General features: G+C 50.0%; 1 protein-coding gene across 4 annotated transcripts in view; it reads left to right on the forward strand.

Moving 5' to 3' along the window:
• The window catches only part of LOC140386578 (hepatic and glial cell adhesion molecule-like), a 103383-nt gene that overhangs the window by 60922 nt on the left and 20460 nt on the right, over nucleotides 1-22001 (forward strand). For all 4 annotated transcript variants that reach the window (XM_072469021.1, XM_072469019.1, XM_072469022.1 and 1 more), the window contains 2 exons: nucleotides 8520-8667; nucleotides 11916-12260. In XM_072469021.1, the coding sequence (XP_072325122.1) occupies nucleotides 8610-8667; nucleotides 11916-12260 (403 nt within the window). In that variant the 5' untranslated portion in view covers nucleotides 8520-8609. The remainder of the gene's footprint in view (nucleotides 1-8519; nucleotides 8668-11915; nucleotides 12261-22001) is intronic.

Genomic DNA, 22001 nt, shown 5'->3' on the forward strand with positions numbered 1-22001 from the left:
GCGACGCGGGGCTCTTCACAGTAACTTCATTGAAGCCTACTTGTGACAAGAAGCGATTATTATATTATTCTCTCTCTCGATCTTTCGACCTCCCATCCCTCTCTCTATCGGCCTCTCTCCGTTTCTATTTCTTTCTCATCAATCTCTCTCCCAGTCTGTTTCTGTCTCTATCCCCCTTCCCCCTTTATTCTCCCACCATCCCTTTCGACCTCCCCTTCAATCTCTCTCCCTCTCTTGCACATTTCCTCCTCCTCCTCTATCTGCCCCTTCCCCTGCTCTTCCCCTGTCAGGCAGGCTTTCAGGGAGCTAGGATGGAAGCTCAGAACTAGAACAAACAGAGTTGTTATCTCTGGGTTGTTGCCCGTGCCACGTGATAGTGAGATGAGGAATAAGGAGAGAGAGCATTTAAACACGTGGCTACAGGGATGGTGCAGGCGGGAGGGATTCAGATTTTTGGATAACTGGGGCTCTTTCTGGGGAAGGTGGGACCTCTACAGACAGGATGGTCTACATCTGAACCTGAGGGGCACAAATATCCTGGGGGGGAGATTTGTTAGTGCTCTTTGGGGGGGTTTAAACTAATGCAGCAGGGGCATGGGAACCTGGATTGTAGTTTTAGGGTAAGGGAGAATGAGAGTATAGAGGTCAGGAGCACAGATTTGACATTGCAGGAGGGGGCCAGTGTTCAGGTAGGTGGTTTGAAGTGTGTCTACTTCAATGCCAGGAGTATACGAAACAAGGTAGGGGAACTGGCAGCGTGGGTTGGTACCTGGGACTTCGATGTTGTGGCCATTTCGGAGACATGGATAGAGCAGGGACAGGAATGGATGTTGCAGGTTCCGGGGTTTAGGTGTTTTAGTAAGCTCAGAGAAGGAGGCAAAAGAGGGGGAGGTGTGGCGCTGCTAGTCAAGAGCAGTATTACGGTGGCGGAGAGGATGCTAGATGGGGACTCTTCTGCCGAGGTAGTATGGGCTGAAGTTAGAAACAGGAAAGGAGAGGTCACCCTGTTGGGAGTTTTTTATAGGCCTCCTAATAGTTCTACGGATGTAGAGGAAAGGATGGCGAAGATGATTCTGGATATGAGCGAAAGTAACAGGGTAGTTATTATGGGAGATTTTAACTTTCCAAATATTGACTGGAAAAGATATAGTTCGAGTACAATAGATGGGTCGTTTTTTGTACAGTGTGTGCAGGAGGGTTTCCTGAAACAATATGTTGACAGGCCAACAAGAGGCGAGGCCACGTTGGATTTGATTTTGGGTAATGAACCAGGCCAGGTGTTGGATTTGGAGGTAGGAGAGCACTTTGGGGACAGTGACCACAATTCGGTGACGTTTACGTTAATGATGGAAAGGGATAAGTATACACCGCAGGGCAAGAGTTATAGCTGGGGGAAGGGCAATTATGATGCCATTAGACGTGACTTGGGGGGGATAAGGTGGAGAAGTAGGCTGCAAGTGTTGGGCACACTGGATAAGTGGGGCTTGTTCAAGGATCAGCTACTGCGTGTTCTTGATAAGTATGTACCGGTCAGACAGGGAGGAAGGCGTCGAGCGAGGGAACCGTGGTTTACCAAGGAAGTGGAATCTCTTGTTAAGAGGAAGAAGGAGGCCTATGTGAAGATGAAGTGTGAAGTTTCGGTTGGGGCGATGGATAGTTACAAGGTAGCGAGGAAGGATCTAAAGAGAGAGCTAAGACGAGCAAGGAGGGGACATGAGAAGTATTTGGCAGGAAGGATCAAGGAAAACCCAAAAGCTTTCTATAGGTATGTCAGGAATAAGCGAATGACTAGGGAAAGAGTAGGACCAGTCAAGGACAGGGATGGGAAATTGTGTGTGGAGTCTGAAGAGATAGGCGAGATACTAAATGAATATTTTTCGTCAGTATTCACTCAGGAAAAAGATAATGTTGTGGAGGAGAATGCTGAGCCCCAGGCTAATAGAATAGATGGCATTGAGGTACGTAGGGAAGAGGTGTTGGCAATTCTGGACAGGCTGAAAATAGATAAGTCCCCGGGACCTGATGGGATTTATCCTAGGATTCTATGGGAGGCCAGGGAAGAGATTGCTGGACCTTTGGCTTTGATTTTTATGTCATCATTGGCTACAGGAATAGTGCCAGAGGACTGGAGGACAGCAAATGTGGTCCCTTTGTTCAAAAAGGGGAGCAGAGACAACCCCGGCAACTATAGGCCGGTGAGCCTCACGTCTGTAGTGGGTAAAGTCTTGGAGGGGATTATAAGAGACAAGATTTATAATCATCTAGATAGGAATAATATGATCAGGGATAGTCAGCATGGCTTTGTGAAGGGTAGGTCATGCCTCACAAACCTTATTGAGTTCTTTGAGAAGGTGACTGAACAGGTAGACGAGGGTAGAGCAGTTGATGTGGTGTATATGGATTTCAGCAAAGCGTTTGATAAGGTTCCCCACGGTAGGCTATTGCAAAAAAATACGGAGGCTGGGGATTGAGGGTGATTTAGAGATGTGGATCAGAAATTGGCTAGCTGAAAGAAGACAGAGGGTGGTGGTTGATGGGAAATGTTCAGAATGGAGTACAGTCACAAGTGGAGTACCACAAGGATCTGTTCTGGGGCCGTTGCTGTTTGTCATTTTTATCAATGACCTAGAGGAAGGCGCAGAAGGGTGGGTGAGTAAATTTGCAGACGATACTAAAGTCGGTGGTGTTGTCGATAGTGTGGAAGGATGTAGCAGATTACAGAGGGATATAGATAAGCTGCAGAGCTGGGCCGAGAGGTGGCAAATGGAGTTTAATGTAGAGAAGTGTGAGGTGATTCACTTTGGAAGGAATAACAGGAATGCGGAATATTTGGCTAATGGTAAAGTTCTTGAAAGTGTGGATGAGCAGAGGGATCTAGGTGTCCATGTACGTAGATCCCTGAAAGTTGCCACCCAGGTTGATAGGGTTGTGAAGAAGGCCTATGGAGTGTTGGCCTTTATTGGTAGGGGGATTGAGTTCCGGAGTCGGGAGGTCATGTTGCAGCTGTACAGAACTCTGGTATGGCCGCATTTGGAGTATTGCGTACAGTTCTGGTCACCGCATTATAGGAAGGACGTGGAGGCTTTGGAGCGGGTGCAGAGGAGATTTACCAGGATGTTGCCTGGTATGGAGGGAAAATCTTATGAGGAAAGGCTGATGGACTTGAGGTTGTTTTCGTTGGAGAGAAGAAGGTTAAGAGGAGACTTAATAGAGGCATACAAAATGATCAGGGGGTTGGATAGGGTGGACAGTGTGAGCCTTCTCCCGCGGATGGATATGGCTGGCACGAGGGGACATAACTTTAAACTGAGGGGTGATAGATATAGGACAGAGGTCAGAGGTAGGTTCTTTACGCAAAGAGTAGTGAGGCCGTGGAATGCCCTACCTGCTACAGTGGTGAACTCGCCAACATTGAGGGCATTTAAAAGTTTATTGGATAAACATATGGATGATAATGGCATAGTGTAGGTTGGATGGCTTTTGTTTCGGTGCAACATCGTGGGCCGAAGGGCCTGTACTGCGCTGTATTGTTCTATGTTCTATGTTCTTCTGTATTTCCCCTCAAGAAGTCGGCAAATGACTTCCGGGTGCGGCGATGACCAGCTAAATCGCACGTTTCGGCACCTCCCGTTTTAACGGACTTTTGGGCTCTTATCGGGAGCCCCAACGGCAATTTTCGAAGGCTAAACCCACTGTGAGGCGACATAGAAGGGAGTCTCCCCGGATGTGAATGGACAGAAGAGATAATAGTGGCCAGATTGCGGAGGATCCTCTGGAGCAGCGGCAAAGAAGGGAAGTGAGAAGCAAGATGGCGGCGGAGGGAGGCCAGTTGGTATGGGGCCTGGAACAGCAGGAGTTCCTCCGGCGATGTGTGGAGGAGCTCAAGAAGGAGGTGCTGGCGCCGATGCTGCAGGCGATTGAGGCGTTAAAGGAGGCGCAGAAGACCCAAGAGATGGAGCTCCGTGGAGTGAAGGCAAAAGCTGCCGAAAATGAGGACGAGATACAGGGCTTGGTGGTGAAGACAGAGACGCACGAGGCACTGCATAAGAGGTGTATGGAGAGACTGGAAGCCCTGGAAAATAGCTCGAGGAGGAAGAACTTAAGAATCTTGGGTCTTCCCGAAGGGGCAGAGGGAGCGGACGTTGGGGCGTATGTGAGTACGATGCTCCATACCTTAATGGGAGCTGAGGCCCCGACGGCCCCCTGGAAGTGGAGGGAGCGTATCGAGTCCTCGTGAGAAGACCAAAGGCAGGAGAAATACCTCGAGCAATAGTGGTGAGGTTCCACCGCTACAAGGACAGGGAGATGGTCGTGATATGGGCAAAAAAGACACGGAGCAGCAGGTGGGAGAACGCGGTGATCCGCGTGTATCAGGATTGGAGTGCGGAGGTGGCGAGAAGGAGGGCGAGTTTCAATCGGGCCAAGGCGGTGCTCCACAAGAGGAAAGTGAAGTTCGGAATGTTGCAGCCGGCAAGACTGTGGGTTACACACCAGGGTAAACACCATTACTTTGAGACGGCAGAGGAGGCGTGGATATTTATTGAAGAGGAGAAGTTGGACTAGATTTGAGAGAGTGTTTGAAATGAAGTAGCGAGGTGGTGGCAAGGGACTGTGAATCAGATGGGGGAAAATTTTCTTTCCCCTCGAAGGGGGGGACACAAAGAAATGTGGGCGCCGGTGGGGAAGGGGAGGGGGAAGGAGAGAGGGAGCTGCGCCATCAGGGGCGGGGCCGAGAGGGAAGCGTGGGCTTTGTTCCCGCGCTATGGAAAAAGGAACCCAGGGCTGGACCAGTCCAGATCTAGGACCGGGAGGAGGCCGGCAGCGGCCAAGGTGCTTAAGGGCTTTATGGAGCAGATGGGAGGAGTGGATCCCTGGAGATTTACTAGACCAAGGAGGAAAGAGTTTTCCTTCTTCTCCCATGTCCACAACATGTACTCCCGGATAGACTTCTTTGTCCTGGGAAGGGCGCTGATCCCGAAGGTGGCAGGAACGGAGTATTCGGTTATAGCCATTTCAGATCATGCCCCACATTGGGTAGATCAGGAAGTAGGAGAGGAAAAGGAGCAGTGCCCACTCTGGAGATTAGATATGGGACTATTGGCGGACGAGGGGGTATGTGTAAGGGTGAGGGGATGTATTGAAAGATACCTAGAGGTCAATGATGACAGAGAGGTCCAGGTGGGAGCGGTCTGGGAGGCGCTGAAGGCAGTGGTTAGAGGGGAGCTGATCTCCATAAGGGCCCATAAGGGGAAACAAGAGGGTAAAGAAAGGGAGAGACTGTTGGGGGAGATTTTGAGGGTGGATAGGCAATATGCGGAGGCTCCCGAAGGGCTATACAGGGAAAGACGGAGATTGCACACGGACTTTGACTTGTTGACCACGGGTAAGGCAGAGGCACAATGGAGGAAGGCACAGGGAGTGCAGTATGAATATGGAGAGAAGGCGAGCCGGCTGCTGGCCCAACAACTTAGGAAGAGGGGGGCGGCGAGAGAGATCGGAGGGGTTAGAGACGAGGAGGGAAAGATGGAATGGGGAGCGGAGAGGGTGAACGGGGTGTTTAAGGTATTTTACGAGAGGCTATATAAGACTCAACCCCCGGAAGGGAAAGAGGGAATGATGCGTTTCCTAGACCAGCTGGAGTTCCCGAAGGTTGAGGAACAGGAGATGACAGGACTGGGAGCGCAGATTGAGGTGGAGGAGGTGGGAAAAGGAATTGGGAGCATGCAGGCAGGGAAGGCCCCGGGACCGGATGGGTTCCCGGTGGAGTTCTATAGGAAATACGTGGACCTGCTGGCCCCACTTCTGACGAGAACCTTTAATGAGGCTAAGGACAGGGGGACACTACCCCCGACGATGTCGGAGGCGACGATATCGCTGATCCTGAAAAGAGACAATGACCCGCGGCAGTGCGGGTCATACAGGCCTATTTCCCTCTTGAACGTAGATGCCAAGGTGATGGCGACGAGGATAGAGGACTGTGTCCCCGGGGTGGTGCATGATGATCAAACGGGGTTTGTTAAAGGGAGGCAATTGAATGCTAATACACGGAGGCTGTTGGGGTGATGGTGATGCCCCCACCGGAGGGGGAGGTGGAGATAGTGGTGGCGATGAATGCAGAGAAAGCATTTGATAGAGTGGAGTGGGACTACCTGTGGGAAGTACTGAGGAGATTTGGATTTGGAGAGGGGTTCATTAGATGGGTTAAGCTCCTGTACAGGGCTCCGGTGGCAAGTGTGATTACAAATAGGCAACGATCTGACCACTTCCGACTATATAGGGGTACAAGACAGGGATGTCCCCTGTCCCCGTTACTGTTTGCGTTGGCAATTGAGCCATTGGCCATCGTGCTGAGGGGCTCTAGGAAGTAGAGGGGGGTACTTAGAGGAGGAGAAGAGCATCGGGTGTCATTATACGCGGATGATTTGTTGTATGTCGCGGCCCCAGTGGAGGGGATGCCTGAGATAATGCAGACACTCAGGGAGTTTGGAGAATTTTCAGGATATAAATTGAATATGGGGAAGAGTGAACTGTTTGTGATGCACCCCGGGGAACAGGGCAGGGGAATAGACGATTTACCGTTGAGGAGGGTAACAAGAGATTTCCGGTATTTGGGATCCAGGTGGCCAGGAACTGGGGAACCTTGCATAAGCTTAACTTGGCACGACTGGTAGAGCAGATGGAAGAGGTCTTTAGGAGGTGGGACATGGCACCCCTGTCACTGGCGGGCAGGGTGCAGGCGGTTAAAATGGTGGTCCTTCCGAGGTTTCTTTTTGTGTTCCAGTGCCTCCCTGTCCTGATTACAAAGGCCTTTTTTAAGAAGGTGGACAAGAGTATTATGAGCTTTGTGTGGGCTGGAAAGACCCCAAGAGTAAAGAGGGGGTTCCTGCAGCGCAGTAGGGATAGAGGGGGACTGGCACTGCCGAGTCTAAGTGATTATTATTGGGCCGCCAACGTGTCAATGATATGTAAGTGGATGAGGGAAGGGGAAGGAGCGGCGTGGAAAAGACTGGAGATGGCGTCCTGTAGGGGAACTAGCTTAAAAGCACTGGCGACGGCGCTGTTACCGTTCTCCCCGAAAAAATACACCACAAACCCAGTGGTGGTGGCAACTCTGAAAATTTGGGGGCAGTGGAGACGACATAAGGGAGTGACGGGTGCCTCAGTGTGGTCCCCGATAAGGAACAACCATAGGTTCGTCCCGGGAAGGATAGATGGGGGATTTAAATCTTGGCAGCGAGCAGGAATTGCGACATTGAAGGACATGTTCTTAGACGGGACGTTTGCGAGTCTGGGAGCACTGACAGAAAAATATGGGTTGCCACCTGGGAATGCATTTCGTTATATGCAAGTGAGGGCATTTGTGAGGCAACAGGTGAGGGAATTTCCGCAGCTCCCGGCGCAAGAGATCCAAGACAGAGTGATTTTGGGGGCATGGGTGGGTGATGGCAGGGTGTCAGATATATATAGGGAAATGAGAGACGAGGGGGTGACGATGGTGGAGGAGCTGAAAGGAAAATGGGAGGAGGAGCTGGGGGAAGAGATAGAGGAGGGGCTGTGGGCAGGTGCCCTAAGTAGGGTAAACTCTTCGTCCTCGTGTGCCAGGCTCAGCCTGATACAATTCAAGGTTCTACACAGGGCGCATATGACTGGAGCAAGGCTGAGTAGATTTTTTGGAGTGGAGGATAGGTGCGGGAGATGCGCGGGAAGCCCGGCGAACCACACCCACATGTTCTGGTCGTGTCCGATATTGCATGGGTTCTGGGTGGGTGTGGCAAAAGTGATCTCGAAGGTGGTGGGGGTCCGGGTCGAACCAGGCTGGGGGTTAGCTATATTTGGGGTTGCAGATGAGCCGGGAGTGCAGGAGGCGAGGGAGGCCGACGTGTTGGCCTTTGCGTCCCTAGTAGCCCGGCGAAGGATTCTACTTATGTGGAAAGAAGCTAAGCCCCTGGGTGTGGAGGCCTGGATCAACGACATGGCAGGGTTTATAAAACTGGAGCGAATAAAATATGCACTATGCACTAAGAGGTTCGGCTCAGGGGTTCACTAGGCGGTGGCAACCGTTCCTCGACTATCTCGCAGAGCGATAAGGGAAAATAGGAAAGACAGCAGCAGCAACCCAGGGGGGAGGGGGGGGGGCGGGAGGGCTCATTTGGGTCTTCAGGGGTTTTATGTGTGTGTTTATATATTAGTTATTTACATTTGATTTCACAAAGTTACTATTTCAGTTATTATTTCTGTTGTTTCTTATTTTGTTGTTGGCAGTTGCCGTTAGGTAGCATATTATTTATTTAAAAAACGATCAATGTGTATATTATTACAAAGTTGTAAAATGGGAAATTTTTGTTTGATCGAAAAACTTAAATAAAATATATATTTTTTTAAAAAGAAGTCGGCAAATCCCTAATGGCAAAAAGCCCCCTCTCAAGACATGACAGTCGCTGAACTCTGTGCGGCCAGCCCCTGGCAATGGGCCCAGGTCTGCAGAGGCCTCACTAACCACTGCCTTGTGATGTTCACAGGACTTTCTGGTGTCCAGAGAATACTGGATGGGGACAAATGGGGAATCTGATTCAACGTGATTTAACCAGCTCCGGACCACTCATTGACACATGGATATAAGACAGACGTTGCCTTTGGTGATTATTGGCATCATTCTCCTACTGACAGGTGGGTGATCTGACTGATTAGATTCTGAGGGGATGGATGTTGGAAGGATGTTTCCCCTCTTGAGGGGACTCTAGGACAAGGGGGCACTGTTTTGACAATGGTCTCCCACTGAATTCGGAGATGAGGAAGAATTCCTTTTCTCAGAGGGACGTGAGGGTTGGATTCTCTCTCCCCGGATAGCAACAGAGGCTGAGTAGGTCACTGAATATGTTAAAGGCTGAGTTAGACTGATTTTTGATGGACAAAGGAAAATGGTGTCCAGGTCACAATCTGATGAGATGTGATCGTATTGAATGGTGTAACAGGCCGAGGGGCCGAATGGCCTCCTCCTGCTCCTGTTATTCTATACATTAAACCATCCAAAGCCTTTGATTAGATTCCAGTCTGTAACTCACTCCTGGGTATCTGTTATTCTATATATAAACACCCAAACCCCTCAATTAGATTCCAGTCCGTAACTCACTCCCGGGTATCTGTTATTCTATACATAAACCATCCCGAACCCCTCGATTAGATTCCAGTCTATAATTCACTCCCGGGTATCTGTTATTCCATATATAAACACCCAAACCCCTCGATTAGATTCCAGTCTGTAACTCACTCCCGGGTATCTGTTATTCTATATATAAACACCCAAACCCCTCGATTAGATTCCAGTCTGTGACTCACTCCCGGGTATCTGTTATTCTATGTACAAACCAGCCTGAATACCTCAATTACATTCCAGTCTGTAACTCACTCCCGGGTATCTGTTATTCTATATATAAACATCCTGAACCCATCGACTAGATTCCAGTCTGTAACTCACTCCCGGGTATCTGTTATTCTATATATAAACATCCTGAACCCATCGACTAGATTTCAGTCTGTAACTCACTCCCGGGTATCTGTTATTCTATATATAAACATCCTGAACCCATCGATTAGATTCCAGTCTGTAACTCACTCCCGGGTATCTGTTATTCTATATATAAACATCCTGAACCCATCGATTCGATTCCAGTCTGTAACTCACTCCCGGATATCTGTTATTCTATATATAAACCACTCCAAACCCCTCGATTAGATTCCAGTCTGTAACTCACTCCCGGGTATCTGTTATTCTATATATAAACCACCCGAACCTCTCGATTAGATTCCAGTCTGTAACTCACTCCCGAGTATCTGTTATTCTATATATAAACCATCCTGAACCCATCGACTAGATTTCAGTCTGTAACTCACTCCCGGGTATCTGTTATTCTATATATAAACATCCTGAACCCATCGATTAGATTCCAGTCTGTAACTCACTCCCGGGTATCTGTTATTCTATATATAAACATCCTGAACCCATCGATTCGATTCCAGTCTGTAACTCACTCCCGGATATCTGTTATTCTATATATAAACCACTCCAAACCCCTCGATTAGATTCCAGTCTGTAACTCACTCCCGGGTATCTGTTATTCTATATATAAACCACCCGAACCCCTCGATTAGATTCCAGTCTGTAACTCACTCCCGAGTATCTGTTATTCTATATATAAACATCCTGAACCCATCGACTAGATTTCAGTCTGTAACTCACTCCCGGGTATCTGTTATTCTATATATAAACATCCTGAACCCATCGATTAGATTCCAGTCTGTAACTCACTCCCGGGTATCTGTTATTCTATATATAAACATCCTGAACCCATCGATTCGATTCCAGTCTGTAACTCACTCCCGGATATCTGTTATTCTATATATAAACCACTCCAAACCCCTCGATTAGATTCCAGTCTGTAACTCACTCCCGGGTATCTGTTATTCTATATATAAACCACCCGAACCTCTCGATTAGATTCCAGTCTGTAACTCACTCCCGAGTATCTGTTATTCTATATACAAACCACTCCAAACCCGTTGATTAGATTCCAGTCTGTAACTCACTCCCGGGTATCTGTTATTCGATATATAAACCACCTTGAACCCCTCGGTTAGATTCCAGTCTATAACTCACTCCCGGGAATCTGTTATTCGATATATAAACCACCTTGAACCCCTCGATTAGATTCTAGTCTGTAACTCACTCCCGGGTATCTGTTATTCTATATGTAAACCACTCTGAACGTCTTGATTAGATTCCAGTCTGTAACTCACTCCCAGGTATCTGTTATTCGATATGGAAACCACCCGAACCCCTCAATTATATTACTGTCTGTAACTCATTCCTGGCTGTCTGTTGATCTGTTTATTAAACCCCTCAACCCCCGATTAGATTCCAGTCTGTAACTCGCTCCCAGGTATCTGTTGTTCTATTTAAAACCACTCCGAACACCTTGATTAGATTCCAGTCTGTAACTCAGTCCAGGTTATCTATTATTCTATAAATAAACCACCCTGAACAGCTCGATTAGAGTCCAGTCTGTAACTCACTCCTGGATATTTGTTATTCTATATATGAACCATCCCAAACCCCTCGATTAGATTCCAGACTGTGATTCATTCACAGGTATCTGTTATTCTATAAATAAACCACCTTGGACAGCTCGATTAGATTCAAGTCTGTAACTCATTCTTGGGTATCTGTTTTTCTCTATGTAAACTGCACCCCTCCCCAAAAACACATCAGTTAGATTCCAGTCTGAATCTGTAACTCAGTCCTGGTTATCTGTCCTGCTTAGTTGGAATCCAGTTTTGAGTAAATTTTCAGCCCCGAATCTAAGGAAGGACGAGCTGGCCTTGGAAAGAGTCCAGAGGAGGTTCATAAGAATAACCCTGGAATGAAGAGCTTGTCGTATGAGGAACGGTTGCGGACTCTGGGTCTGTACTCGTTGGGGTTTAGAAGGATGAGGGGGGATCTTATTGAAACTTACAGGATACTGTGAGGCCTGGATAGAGTGGACGTGGAGAGGATGTTTCCACTTGTAGGAAAAACTAGAACCAGAGGGCACAATCTCAGACTGAAGGGCCGATTCTTTAAAACTGAGATGAGGAGGAATTTCTTCAGCCAGAGGATGGTGAATCTGTGGAACTCTTTGCCGCAGAAGGCTGTAGAGGCCAAATCACTAGAGTGTCTTTAAGACAGAGATAGATAGGTTCTTGATGAATAAGGGGTTCAGGGGTTCTTGATGAATAAGGGGTTCACAGGTTATGAGGAGAATGCAAGAGAATGGGGATGAGAAAAATATCAGCCATAATTGAATAGCAGAGCAGACCCGATGGGCCGAATGGCCTAATTCTGCTCCTATATCTTATGGTCTAATCCCTCTGCTTTTCAGGTGTAGGGCTGTGCCTGAACGTGAAACTGAAGGAGGGAAACATTTACGGCATCAGTGGCCAGTCCATTAACCTCGAGGCCACCTACCTTGTGGAGTCTTCAAACAAGCTCCACAGCATCACCTGGAAAGTTGACAAGGCGGGTCCCACACGAATCCTGCAGTACATCATCAGCAAAAATAAAACACTCACTTCAACACCATATCGCAACAGGATCAGGTTTGACAGCAACACCGGCTCTCTCATCCTCCTCGACTTCACCCCGAGTGACCGAGGCACCTATCAGATCATTGTGACTGCTGATGATGGGGCGGAGGACAAAGCTTCGACAGAGGTGACCCTTTACGGTGAGTGGGCTCAAGGGTGCAGACACGGTGGTCACGAATGACAAGGGGAGTTAGTTGTAGGCAGCTGGCCAACTGTGATGACTGGGTTTGATAGGGCAGTCAGAGATGGCCAATTATGACGAGTGGAGTGAATTGTGTCAACAGCTGGCAAACTGTGATTATTGGATTTAATAGGGCAGGCAGAGATGGCCAACTATGGTGAGTGGAATGAATTGTATCAACAGTTGGCCAACTGTGATGACTGGGTTTAATAAGGGAGGCATAGATGGCTAACTATGATGAGTGGAGATAATGGCATGGACAAAGGTAGTGAGGTATGGCCAGCAGGGTTAATGGTGTCATCAAAGGTGCCCAAATAAAGGGCAGCACGGTGGCGCAAGTGGTTAACACGGTTGCCTCACGGCGTCGCGGTCCCAGGATCGATCCCGGCTCTGGGTCACTGTCCGTGAGGAGTTTGCACATTCTCCCCGTGTTTGCGTGGATTTCGCCCCCACAACCCAAAATATGTGCCGGATAGGTAGATTGGTCATGCTAAATTGCCCCTTAATTGGAAAAAATGAATTGGATACTCTAAATTTTCAATAAAGGTGCCCAAATATGTTGAGTGCGGTTATTGCTGTGGGTAGAAGTGGCCAATTATTATGAGTGCTGTTAATCATGTCAAGGTTGGTGGCCAACTGGTTAATGAGTTGATGGTGGCCACTGGGGTTCACGGTGAGGACAGAGAGGGCCAACTGTGATAAATGGGTTTAGTGATGTGGAAAGAAGTGGCCAGCTATAGTTAGTGAGGATACTGGTGTAGACACAAATGGTCAAATATAGTCAGTGTGGTTTATCATGTGGACAGAGGGTTAATGTGGACAGAGGTGGCCAACTAGGATCTGGAAGGTTTATGGTGTAAGGTAATGAGTAACTTAGTAAATTTCCATTGAACTCTCACAGATGGTATCCAATATGTTCCCAAGGATAAGGTGGAAGCTTAGCAGATTTTTGCTGTACCTGCCTGGGAGTGATTCATGGGGACAGGGTACAGAGAGCTTTACTCTGTATCTAAGCCCGTGTTGTATCTGTCCTGGGAGTGTTTGATGGGGAAAGTGGAGAGAAAGCTTTACTCTCTATCCAACCTCGTGCTGTACCTGGTCTGGGAGTGTTTGAATCAGACAGTGTAGAGGCAGCTTTACTACCGGTTTGATGGGGACGGTGTTTGATGAGGACAGTGTTGAGGGAGCTTTACTCTCTCCCTAACTAACCCTGTGCTGTTTCTATCTTGGGAATGTTTGATGGGGACGGTTTAGAGATTTAATCTGCAACAAACCCCATGCAGTATCTATCCTGGGAATGTTTGATGGGGACGGTGTTAGGGGAGCTTTACTCTGTATCTAACCCCGTGCTGTACCTGTCCTGGGAGTGTTTGATGGGGACAGTATAGAGGGAGCTTTACTCTGTATCTAACCCATGCTGTACCTGTCCTGGAAGTGTTTGATGGGGACAGTGTAGAGGGAACTTTATGTTCTATCTAACCCAGTGTTTTATCTCCTGGAAGTGTTTGATGGGGACAGTACAGAGGGAACTTTACTTTGTATCTAACCCCGTGCTGCATCTGTCCTGGGATTGTTTGATGGTGACAGTGTCGAGGGAGCTTTACTATGTATGTAATCCCGTGCTTTGTGGGTCCTGGGAGTGTTTGATGGGGGCAGTGTTGAGGGAGCTTTATTCTGTGTCTTAGCCTGTGCTGTTTCTGTCCTAGAAGTGTTTGATGGGGACAGTGTAGAGGGAGATTTACTCAGTATCTAACCTTGTGTTTTACTTGACCTGGGAATATTTGATGGGGACAGTGTAGAGAGAGATTTACTCTGTATCTTACCCCGTGCAGTACCTGTCCTGGGAGTGTTTGATGGAGGCAGTCTAGAAGGAGATTTAGTCTGTATCTAACCCCATGCTGTACCTATCCTGGGAGTGTTTGAAGAGGGCAGTGTAGATGGAGCTTTAGTCTGTATCTAACCTTGTGCTGAATTGGTCCTGGGAGCATTTGATGGGGACTGTAGAGGGAGATTTACTCCATATCCAACCCATGATGTAACTGCCCTGTGAGTGTTTCATGGGGACAGTGTAGAGGCAGCTTTTCCCTGTATCTAACCCCTGTGATACACCTTGTCTTAGGAGTGATTGATGGGGACAGTGTAGAGGGAGCTTTTCTCTGTGTTTAACACCGTGCTGTACCTCTTGGGAGTCATTGATGGGCACAGTGTAAACGGAGTATTACTCTGTATCTAACCCCATACTGTACCGGTCCTGGGAGTGATTGATGGGCACAGTGTAGAGGGAGCTTTGCTCTGCATCTAACTCGCTTTGAACCTGTCCTGGGAGTGGTTGATGGGCACAGTGTAGAGGGGGCTTTGCTTTCTGTCTAACTCGCTTTGAACCGGTCCTGGGAGTGGTTGATGGGCACAGTGTAGAGGGGGCTTTGCTTTCTGTCTAACTCGCTTTGAACCGGTCCTGGGAGTGGTTGATGGGCACAGTGTAGAGGGAGCTTTACTGTGCATCTAACTCGCTTTGAACCAGTCCTGGGAGTGGTTGATGGGCACAGTGTAGAGGGAGCTTTGCTTTCTGTCTAACTCGCTTTGAACCGGTCCTGGGAGTGGTTGATGGGCACAGTGTAGAGGGAGCTTTGCTTTCTGTCTAACTCGCTTTGAACCGGTCCTGGGAGTGGTTGATGGGCACAGTGTAGAGAGGGCTTTGCTTTCTGTCGAACTCGCTTTGAAACGGTCCTGGGAGTGGTTGATGGGCACAGTGTAGAGGGAGCTTTGCTTTCTGTCTAACTCGCTTTGAACCGGTCCTGGGAGTGGTTGATGGGCACAGTGTAGAGGGAGCTTTGCTCTGCATCTAACTCGCTTTGAACCGGTCCTCGGAGTGGTTGATGGGCACAGTGTAGAGGGGGCTTTGCTTTCTGTCTAACTCGCTTTGAACCGGTCCTGGGAGTGGTTGATGGGCACAGTGTAGAGGGGGCTTTGCTTTCTGTCTAACTCGCTTTGAACCGGTCCTGGGAGTGGTTGATGGGCACAGTGTAGAGGGGGCTTTGCTTTCTGTCTAACTCGCTTTGAACCGGTCCTGGGAGTGGTTGATGGGCACAGTGTAGAGGGGGCTTTGCTTTCTGTCTAACTCGCTTTGAACCGGTCCTGGGAGTGGTTGATGGGCACAGTGTAGAGGGGGCTTTGCTTTCTGTCTAACTCGCTTTGAACCGGTCCTGGGAGTGGTTGATGGGCACAGTGTAGAGGGGGCTTTGCTTTCTGTCTAACTCGCTTTGAACCGGTCCTGGGAGTGGTTGATGGGCACAGTGTAGAGGGGGCTTTGCTTTCTGTCTAACTCGCTTTGAACCGGTCCTGGGAGTGGTTGATGGGCACAGTGTAGAGGGAGCTTTGCTTTCTGTCTAACTCGCTTTGAACGGGTCCTGGGAGTGGTTGATGGGCACAGTGTAGAGGGAGCTTTGCTTTCTGTCTAACTCGCTTTGAACCGGTCCTGGGAGTGGTTGATGGGCACAGTGTAGAGGGAGCTTTGCTCTGCATCTAACTCGCTTTGAACCGGTCCTGGGAGTGGTTGCTGGGCACAGTGTAGAGGGGGCTTTGCTTTCTGTCTAACTCGCTTTGAACCGGTCCTGGGAGTGGTTGATGGGCACAGTGTAGAGGGGGCTTTGCTTTCTGTCTAACTCGCTTTGAACCGGTCCTGGGAGTGGTTGATGGGCACAGTGTAGAGGGAGCTTTGCTTTCTGTCTAACTCGCTTTGAACAGGTCCTGGGAGTGGTTGATGGGCACAGTGTAGAGGGAGCTTTGCTTTCTGTCTAACTCGCTTTGAACCGGTCCTGGGAGTGGTTGATGGGCACAGTGTAGAGGGGGCTTTGCTTTCTGTCTAACTCGCTTTGAACCGGTCCTGGGAGTGGTTGATGGGCACAGTGTAGAGGGGGCTTTGCTTTCTGTCTAACTCGCTTTGAACCGGTCCTGGGAGTGGTTGATGGGCACAGTGTAGAGGGGGCTTTGCTTTCTGTCTAACTCGCTTTGAACCGGTCCTGGGAGTGGTTGATGGGCACAGTGTAGAGGGAGCTTTGCTTTCTGTCTAACTCACTTTGAACATGTCCTGGGAGTGGTTGATGGGCACAGTGTAGAGGGAGCTTTGCTTTCTGTCTAACTCGCTTTGAACCGGTCCTGGGAGTGGTTGATGGGCACAGTGTAGAGGGAGCTTTGCGCTGTATCTAACCCCATACTGTACCGGTCCTGGGAGTGGTTGATGGGCACAGTGTAGAGGGGGCTTTGCTTTCTGTCTAACTCGCTTTGAACCGGTCCTGGGAGTGGTTGATGGGCACAGTGTAGAGGGGGCTTTGCTTTCTGTCTAACTCGCTTTGAACCGGTCCTGGGAGTGGTTGATGGGCACAGTGTAGAGGGGGCTTTGCTTTCTGTCTAACTCGCTTTGAACCGGTCCTGGGAGTGGTTGATGGGCACAGTGTAGAGGGAGCTTTGCTCTGCATCTAACTCGCTTTGAACCGGTCCTGGGAGTGGTTGATGGGCACAGTGTAGAGGGGGCTTTGCTTTCTGTCTAACTCGCTTTGAACCGGTCCTGGGAGTGGTTGATGGGCACAGTGTAGAGGGGGCTTTGCTTTCTGTCTGACTCGCTTTGAACCGGTCCTGGGAGTGGTTGATGGGCACAGTGTAGAGGGAGCTTTGCTTTCTGTCTAACTCGCTTTGAACCGGTCCTGGAAGTGGTTGATGGGCACAGTGTAGAGGGGGCTTTGCTTTCTGTCTAACTCGCTTTGAACCGGTCCTGGGAGTGGTTGATGGGCACAGTGTAGAGGGAGCTTTGCTTTCTGTCTAACTCGCTTTGAACCTGTCCTGGGAGTGGTTGATGGGCACAGTGTAGAGGGAGCTTTGCTTTCTGTCTAACTCGCTTTGAACCGGTCCTGGGAGTGGTTGATGGGCACAGTGTAGAGGGAGCTTTGCTTTCTGTCTAACTCGCTTTGAACCTGTCCTGGGAGTGGTTGATGGGCACAGTGTAGAGAGGGCTTTGCTTTCTGTCGAACTCGCTTTGAACCGGTCCTGGGAGTGGTTGATGGGCACAGTGTAGAGGGGGCTTTGCTTTCTGTCTAACTCGCTTTGAACCGGTCCTGGGAGTGGTTGATGGGCACAGTGTAGAGGGAGCTTTGCTTTCTGTCTAACTCGCTTTGAACCGGTCCTGGGAGTGGTTGATGGGCACAGTGTAGAGGGAGCTTTGCTCTGCATCTAACTCGCTTTGAACCGGTCCTGGGAGTGGTTGATGGGCACAGTGTAGAGGGGGCTTTGCTTTCTGTCTAACTCGCTTTGAACCGGTCCTGGGAGTGGTTGATGGGCACAGTGTAGAGGGAGCTTTGCTTTCTGTCTAACTCGCTTTGAACCGGTCCTGGGAGTGGTTGATGGGCACAGTGTAGAGGGAGCTTTGTTTTCTGTCTAACTCGCTTTGAACCGGTCCTGGGAGTGGTTGATGGGCACAGTGTAGAGGGGGCTTTGCTTTCTGTCTAACTCGCTTTGAACCGGTCCTGGGAGTGGTTGATGGGCACAGTGTAGAGGGAGCTTTACTGTGCATCTAACTCGCTTTGAACCAGTCCTGGGAGTGGTTGATGGGCACAGTGTAGAGGGGGCTTTGCTTTCTGTCTAACTCGCTTTGAACCGGTCCTGGGAGTGGTTGATGGGCACAGTGTAGAGGGAGCTTTGCTTTCTGTCTAACTCGCTTTGAACAGGTCCTGGGAGTGGTTGATGGGCACAGTGTAGAGGGGGCTTTGCTTTCTGTCTAACTCGCTTTGAACCGGTCCTGGGAGTGGTTGATGGGCACAGTGTAGAGGGAGCTTTGCTTTCTGTCTAACTCGCTTTGAACCTGTCCTGGGAGTGGTTGATGGGCACAGTGTAGAGGGAGCTTTGCTTTCTGTCTAACTCGCTTTGAACCGGTCCTGGGAGTGGTTGATGGGCACAGTGTAGAGGGAGCTTTGCTTTCTGTCTAACTCGCTTTGAACCGGTCCTGGGAGTGGTTGATGGGCACAGTGTAGAGAGGGCTTTGCTTTCTGTCGAACTCGCTTTGAAACGGTCCTGGGAGTGGTTGATGGGCACAGTGTAGAGGGAGCTTTGCTTTCTGTCTAACTCGCTTTGAACCGGTCCTGGGAGTGGTTGATGGGCACAGTGTAGAGGGAGCTTTGCTCTGCATCTAACTCGCTTTGAACCGGTCCTCGGAGTGGTTGATGGGCACAGTGTAGAGGGGGCTTTGCTTTCTGTCTAACTCGCTTTGAACCGGTCCTGGGAGTGGTTGATGGGCACAGTGTAGAGGGGGCTTTGCTTTCTGTCTAACTCGCTTTGAACCGGTCCTGGGAGTGTTTGATGAGCACAGTGTAGAGGGGGCTTTGCTTTCTGTCTAACTCGCTTTGAACCGGTCCTGGGAGTGGTTGATGGGCACAGTGTAGAGGGGGCTTTGCTTTCTGTCTAACTCGCTTTGAACCGGTCCTGGGAGTGGTTGATGGGCACAGTGTAGAGGGGGCTTTGCTTTCTGTCTAACTCGCTTTGAACCGGTCCTGGGAGTGGTTGATGGGCACAGTGTAGAGGGGGCTTTGCTTTCTGTCTAACTCGCTTTGAACCGGTCCTGGGAGTGGTTGATGGGCACAGTGTAGAGGGGGCTTTGCTTTCTGTCTAACTCGCTTTGAACCGGTCCTGGGAGTGGTTGATGGGCACAGTGTAGAGGGGGCTTTGCTTTCTGTCTAACTCGCTTTGAACCGGTCCTGGGAGTGGTTGATGGGCACAGTGTAGAGGGGGCTTTGCTTTCTGTCTAACTCGCTTTGAACCGGTCCTGGAAGTGGTTAATGGGCACAGTGTAGAGGGAGCTTTGCTTTCTGTCTAACTCGCTTTGAACGGGTCCTGGGAGTGGTTGATGGGCACAGTGTAGAGGGAGCTTTGCTTTCTGTCTAACTCGCTTTGAACCGGTCCTGGGAGTGGTTGATGGGCACAGTGTAGAGGGGGCTTTGCTTTCTGTCTAACTCGCTTTGAACCGGTCCTGGGAGTGGTTGATGGGCACAGTGTAGAGGGGGCTTTGCTTTCTGTCTAACTCGCTTTGAACCGGTCCTGGGAGTGGTTGATGGGCACAGTGTAGAGGGAGCTTTGCTTTCTGTCTAACTCGCTTTGAACCGGTCCTGGGAGTGGTTGATGGGCACAGTGTAGAGGGAGCTTTGCGCTGTATCTAACCCCATACTGTACCGGTCCTGGGAGTGGTTGATGGGCACAGTGTAGAGGGGGCTTTGCTTTCTGTCTAACTCGCTTTGAACCGGTCCTGGGAGTGGTTGATGGGCACAGTGTAGAGGGGGCTTTGCTTTCTGTCTAACTCGCTTTGAACCGGTCCTGGGAGTGGTTGATGGGCACAGTGTAGAGGGGGCTTTGCTTTCTGTCTAACTCGCTTTGAACCGGTCCTGGGAGTGGTTGATGGGCACAGTGTAGAGGGAGCTTTGCTCTGCATCTAACTCGCTTTGAACCGGTCCTGGGAGTGGTTGATGGGCACAGTGTAGAGGGGGCTTTGCTTTCTGTCTAACTCGCTTTGAACCGGTCCTGGGAGTGGTTGATGGGCACAGTGTAGAGGGGGCTTTGCTTTCTGTCTGACTCGCTTTGAACCGGTCCTGGGAGTGGTTGATGGGCACAGTGTAGAGGGAGCTTTGCTTTCTGTCTAACTCGCTTTGAACCGGTCCTGGAAGTGGTTGATGGGCACAGTGTAGAGGGGGCTTTGCTTTCTGTCTAACTCGCTTTGAACCGGTCCTGGGAGTGGTTGATGGGCACAGTGTAGAGGGAGCTTTGCTTTCTGTCTAACTCGCTTTGAACCTGTCCTGGGAGTGGTTGATGGGCACAGTGTAGAGGGAGCTTTGCTTTCTGTCTAACTTGCTTTGAACCGGTCCTGGGAGTGGTTGATGGGCACAGTGTAGAGGGATCTTTGCTTTCTGTCTAACTCGCTTTGAACCGGTCCTGGGAGTGGTTGATGGGCACAGTGTAGAGAGGGCTTTGCTTTCTGTCGAACTCGCTTTGAACCGGTCCTGGGAGTGGTTGATGGGCACAGTGTAGAGGGAGCTTTGCTTTCTGTCTAACTCGCTTTGAACCGGTCCTGGGAGTGGTTGATGGGCACAGTGTAGAGGGAGCTTTGCTCTGCATCTAACTCGCTTTGAACCGGTCCTGGGAGTGGTTGATGGGCACAGTGTAGAGGGAGCTTTGCTTTCTGTCTAACTCGCTTTGAACCGGTCCTGGGAGTGGTTGATGGGCACAGTGTAGAGGGGGCTTTGCTTTCTGTCTAACTCGCTTTGAACCGGTCCTGGGAGTGGTTGATGGGCACAGTGTAGAGGGGGCTTTGCTTTCTGTCTAACTCGCTTTGAACCGGTCCTGGGAGTGGTTGATGGGCACAGTGTAGAGGGGGCTTTGCTTTCTGTCTAACTCGCTTTGAACCGGTCCTGGGAGTGATTGATGGGCACAGTGTAGAGGGGGCTTTGCTTTCTGTCTAACTCGCTTTGAACCGGTCCTGGGAGTGGTTGATGGGCACAGTGTCGAGGGAGCTTTGCTTTCTGTCTAACTCACTTTGAACCGGTCCTGGGAGTGGTTGATGGGCACAGTGTAGAGGGAGCTTTGCTTTCTGTCTAACTCGCTTTGAACCGGTCCTGGGAGTGGTTGATGGGCACAGTGTAGAGGGAGCTTTGCGCTGTATCTAACCCCATACTGTACCGGTCCTGGGAGTGGTTGATGGGCACAGTGTAGAGGGGGCTTTGCTTTCTGTCTAACTCGCTTTGAACCGGTCCTGGGAGTGGTTGATGGGCACAGTGTAGAGGGGGCTTTGCTTTCTGTCTAACTCGCTTTGAACCGGTCCTGGGAGTGGTTGATGGGCACAGCGTAGAGGGGGCTTTGCTTTCTGTCTAACTCGCTTTGAACCGGTCCTGGGAGTGGTTGATGGACACAGTGTAGAGGGAGCTTTGCTTTCTGTCTAACTCGCTTTGAATCGGTCCTGGGAGTGGTTGATGGGCACAGTGTAGAGGGAGCTTTGCTTTCTGTCTAACTCGCTTTGAACCGGTCCTGGGAGTGGTTGATGGGCACAGTGTAGAGGGAGCTTTGCTCTGCATCTAACTCGCTTTGAACCGGTCCTGGGAGTGGTTGATGGGCACAGTGTAGAGGGGGCTTTGCTTTCTGTCTAACTCGCTTTTAACCGGTCCTGGGAGTGGTTGATGGGCACAGTGTAGAGGGGGCTTTGCTTTCTGTCTGACTCGCTTTGAACCGGTCCTGGGAGTGGTTGATGGGCACAGTGTAGAGGGAGCTTTGCTTTCTGTCTAACTCGCTTTGAACCTGTCCTGGGAGTGGTTGATGGGCACAGTGTAGAGGGAGCTTTGCTTTCTGTCTAACTCGCTTTGAACCGGTCCTGGGAGTGGTTGATGGGCACAGTGTAGAGGGAGCTTTGCTTTCTGTCTAACTCGCTTTGAACCGGTCCTGGGAGTGGTTGATGGGCACAGTGTAGAGAGGGCTTTGCTTTCTGTCGAACTCGCTTTGAACCGGTCCTGGGAGTGGTTGATGGGCACAGTGTAGAGGGAGCTTTGCTTTCTGTCTAACTCGCTTTGAACCGGTCCTGGGAGTGGTTGATGGGCACAGTGTAGAGGGAGCTTTGCTCTGCATCTAACTCGCTTTGAACCGGTCCTGGGAGTGGTTGATGGGCACAGTGTAGAGGGGG

The sequence above is a fragment of the Scyliorhinus torazame genome, chromosome 12 (genome assembly GCF_047496885.1).
Source record: "Scyliorhinus torazame isolate Kashiwa2021f chromosome 12, sScyTor2.1, whole genome shotgun sequence".
Lineage (NCBI taxonomy): Eukaryota > Metazoa > Chordata > Chondrichthyes > Carcharhiniformes > Scyliorhinidae > Scyliorhinus > Scyliorhinus torazame.